The sequence below is a fragment of the Pagrus major genome, chromosome 13 (genome assembly GCF_040436345.1).
Source record: "Pagrus major chromosome 13, Pma_NU_1.0".
Lineage (NCBI taxonomy): Eukaryota > Metazoa > Chordata > Actinopteri > Spariformes > Sparidae > Pagrus > Pagrus major.
Window position 1 is genome coordinate 1,185,510 of NC_133227.1, and position 4,568 is coordinate 1,190,077.

Consider the following 4,568-nt stretch of genomic DNA (forward strand, 5'->3'; position numbering starts at 1 on the left):
GGCACGGAGGGACTCAGTCACTGTGAGGAGGGCTGTCTCAGTGGAGTGAGCAGTCCTGAAGCCTGACTGATTGGGGTCAAGGAGGTCGTTTTGTGAAAGATAGGAGGACAGTTGGTTGTAGACGGTGCATTCCAGGCTTTTAGAGAGGAATGAAAGAAGAGACACAGGTCTGTAGTTTCAGATGTCAGCTGAGTCTAGGGTGGGTTTCTCATTAATCACATCACATTAATGCAAATCTTTGGATCATTGAACACACTGCACACATTCTTCTGCAAATTCCATACTCATAGTTTCAAACATTGTACAACTCTTTTCCTTTCAACAATAATGTTTCATTTTCTCATTGTTGATTTCTATTCAATATTTCTCATTCTTGACTTTTGCACTTTTGCAGTACTTATTTACTTATTTTTCTTACTACTAACCGGTGTATATTTCAACTGTATATTTTCTCCCATCTCTCTTATGCACCACAACACCACGGCAAACTACTTACATGTGAACACCTACTTGCCAATAAACCGGTTTCTGTTTCTGATTCATTTCAGATGAACTTATCTCAGAAAATGGTAAGTCGAAACTTACCAAAATCTGTCAAAGCATGATCCTAATATATTTTTCACCATGTGCCCATTTTGGGTAGAAAATGTTTATAGGTGTCACAGAGTTTAAATAGTAAATGTATGTTGGGTTAGGCAATCAAGCAGGCACAATATAGCTCTTTGACTGGACTGAACTCACTAAATCATCATCAAAACAATCATTTTTATGTTTATTTTGAGATTAGAGTCAGCTGCAACCCTGCTCATCATGGATGCTGTCATTATTGGGGCATTGAAAGAAATGATTTCTCAGTATCAGCTGGAAGCTTTCTCTCAAGAGATCAATGAGGATAGTATTTCAGTGTGTACACAGGTCAGACCTGCAGTCGTCTGTTTGCTGCTTTCAGATGCAGCATCTAACAGAGCTGCTGCTAAACAATCTCTAAGAGAACATCAGGTGAGCCACAGTCACTGGTCTACAGCATATTAAAAAGTGAATGTGCTCATCAGACTGGCATACAAATTATACAAATAATATGTTTTTCTCTTTGTCAGACTGGAGAGCAGAGGCTGTCCTCCAACACACAGGTTGTGGAGTTCAGTGATGTCTTTTCTCAGGACTGTTTTAAACGACTCTCTCATCATTCATCCTCCAGGCTTCTATATCATCGGATTTGAGACATTTCCCTTCATCAGTGTCTACATCATCTTTCTAGCGTTTGTTTATGTGGTGACAGTGCTGTTCAATAGTTTCTTGATCTATATAATTGCCTTTAACCGTTGTTTACACACTCCAAAATTTCTGGCTGTTATCAACCTCGCAGTGATTGATGTCATCTTAAACACAAGCACTATTCCCAGCATGATTAAGACATTTCTCTTAAAGGATAACTTTGTTCCATTCAACCTCTGTTTGGTTCAAATGTTTGTCTACTATATGTTTGGGACTTTGGAGTCATATGCACTCGCTATACTTGCCTATGACAGGTTGATCGCAATATGTCTCCCTCTGCATCACAACTCGTTCAACACATTACGGAGCATGACTTGCGTGGTCAGCCTGTCTTGGGTTTATGTTCTCTCACTAAATACATATGCAACAGGTATAATGACTCGACTGTCTTTTTGTAATTCTGTCAAAGTGTTCAGCTTTTTCTGTGACTATGCTCCTGTGTTCAGACTGGCCTGTAATGATTACACATTGCAGTGGTCTGTGGCTTCAACTGCTAGTATGGTGAATCTGATGGGGCCCTTTACTTGTATTCTTCTGTCCTATTTTAGCATCCTGGTGACTGTGTTCAGGATGAAATCAGTCAGCAGTGGAATAAAGGCTCTCACCACTTGCATTGAGCACCTCATCCTTGTTGCTGTATTTTACATTCCCATATTCAGCATATTCTTAGTCGGGCTTTTTGTGGGATCCATCAACCCGGACCAGCGTGTGCTGAGCCTGTCACTGGCCTCTTGCCTCCCACCCTGCATCAATCCTATCGTATATTCTCTGAAAACTAAAGAGATCAAAACCAGAGCCCTGGCACTGGTCAGGAAAAATAAAATTGGCACATAACAATCATCACAATAAAAAAGGGTTAATAAAGAGCCCTTAATAAAGACTGTATGCTATCTGAGTAATGTCTGTCAACAGAAATGTGTCACCAGTTGGATTTAACATGAGGTTGTGAGTGTCGAGAAGGATATGAAAAGAGTACTGTACTGCAGACACTTTAATGTGAATGTGATTGAATTAAAGTTGTATTGTGTACAATATACTAATGCATCCCCATCTTTTTGGCTATTGTGAGTCAATTGATCATCAATCTGAAGTTTGTTCAAATCAGGGTCATTACTTTTTTGTTAAAATGGAGGTCATTCACTAAAGTTGTCTAGTGATGGCATCAAAAACTGAACCATTTTGTTTTGGCTATCTGTGAGCGTCTTAATGATAAATGTATCCTCAAGGAACATGATGCATAATCTGGGTCATCAATATAGTTTAATTTGTGCATAAAAAGTTCAGAAAAAGTGAGATAAGTGTGATTTGTGTGATCAAACTGCGGATGGTCCTGATTAGTTCATTATTTCACAAGAGGTCAGAGGTCATTCTCGTCAGGTTGGGCAATTTAATGCTCGTGGATTGAACTCTCGTACTAGTATATTTACATTAATGAGGAAATGAGAATGTTGCGGCATAATGAACTACAGCAGATACCTCTGTCAGATCTTGTAAAAAGTGATGTGCTGAATAATAACTTACTCATCCTGTTTCCAAGACACAGTTTAACAATACATCAGACAGGACAAAAACTACACTGTGGTTATAAGATGAGTGCCTGCCCTCTAGTGGGATTATGTGTACAGTGCAGGCTCATGAATTACACTCCGTCTTTAATAATCTGCAACAGCACTCCATGAAAAACTAAGAAATCACATTAGCCACTAAGCAGTAAGTTCTGTTTTGCCACAGATAGATGGGTCAATCTGTCTCTTTTATTTGCTGCATGATCAATATCCTTATTTGACATATGTGTTTCATTCTCTGCCCAAATACTGCTCTATGTATTAATAACTGATAGTGTTGTAAAGCTCATAGATGTGAACAATGTAGATGCTTTGCTAAAATTGTGGTTGCTTGATGGACAAACTTTTTAAGAGGATATAACAGTACGTGATCAGAGAAGCATGAGGGGACAAACAATCTCATTCTGAATAACTTTCCCTAAACGTTAGTTATTTGGAAATATTATGAGAGTCGTTTTCTCCCTACAACCTTTTTCAATAAATCCATCCCCTTAAACGACTTTTAGATCATTTAGATGTTTCTGGGAGCCTGATCAGCCTGAAGGATGCCGTTCTGGGTCAACAAATCACCAATCACCAAAGAGGAGGAAACAGCCCCTAAAACAAGCAAGAGGCTTCACTCTTTCTACTTCCGTTTTCGACATATGAGTCGTCTACATCGTTTTTTTTTCTTCATATAAACCTGTAAACTTGGCATAAATAAATTTAGTAATCAGCACTACTGGATTCAAATGGATGAGCTAACTACTTCTTTTGATAAAGAGATCCAGTCTTCTTTGTTGAAGGAGCAAAACTTGGGAACTTCATGAAAATCTATGTCTGAATGCAAAACAACATTGTTCTCAGACCTGATACAGCTGCACAGACGGATCTGTACCGTGAGTCACCAGGGGGCTTTCAACAAAAGAGTTTCATTTTAATCAAACATACGCAGTTAATGTATTTCGTTCACCCAGCAGGTGAATATTGTAGAAATGTAAGAGGTAAATAAAGATTTTTTTTTTCCTAAATTCTATACAAATGGATATAAATACAGCCTTTAAAAACAAAATGAGCTGTTTGAATAATGTGAATATAAATATCTACACTCCTATAATACACTACACGTTATCTTCATATTTCAGATAGCACTGCAACAATAGATTATTTTCATTATCTATTAATCCGTCGATTATTTTCAGAATTAATTATTTAGTTCATAAAATGTCAAGAAATTGTGAAAAATGTTCCTTCACTTCCACAGAATCCGAAGTTACGTCTTCAAAATTGCTTCTTGTGTCCAACCAACAGTCCAAATAACCAAATACTCTTCATGTACTGTCACAAATAACAAAGAAATCTTTGCAGCTCTAACTTCAGAGTCTAAACATCAGCCCAACAACTTTAAATGTTTCTGAATATGCGCCTACTGTACTTCTGAAAAACTTCTCTCTACACTTGTGAGACGCTGTGTCGCACTATCGCCGCATAAAAATCGATTGTGCGTCTACATCGTTTTGTACGGTAAAGCTTGTCGGCGCCGACAGGGACTTCGTGGTGCATTCAGGTGCACCTTGTAAACTCAGAAAAATGTGGAGTAGAGTGAAAGTGCAATATTTGCATGGAATCATCCAAGTTAATTTTATGGTGATCAGATGAAAGAAACCCATGTTGTTGTTGAAAATTTGGACCCAAGGACAACAGGAGGGATATATTATCAGAGGTGCCTTAGGACCTGTTGTACTAGAA

General features: G+C 38.3%; 1 protein-coding gene across 1 annotated transcript; it reads left to right on the top strand.

Moving 5' to 3' along the window:
* Positions 1 to 1,146: 1,146 nt before the first annotated feature.
* Positions 1,147 to 2,109, top strand: LOC141007664 (olfactory receptor 1M1-like). Its single transcript, XM_073480045.1, has one exon. It carries the CDS (start codon positions 1,147 to 1,149, stop codon positions 2,107 to 2,109), a length of 963 nt encoding a protein of 320 aa, XP_073336146.1.
* The last annotated feature ends 2,459 nt before the right edge of the window (positions 2,110 to 4,568 follow it).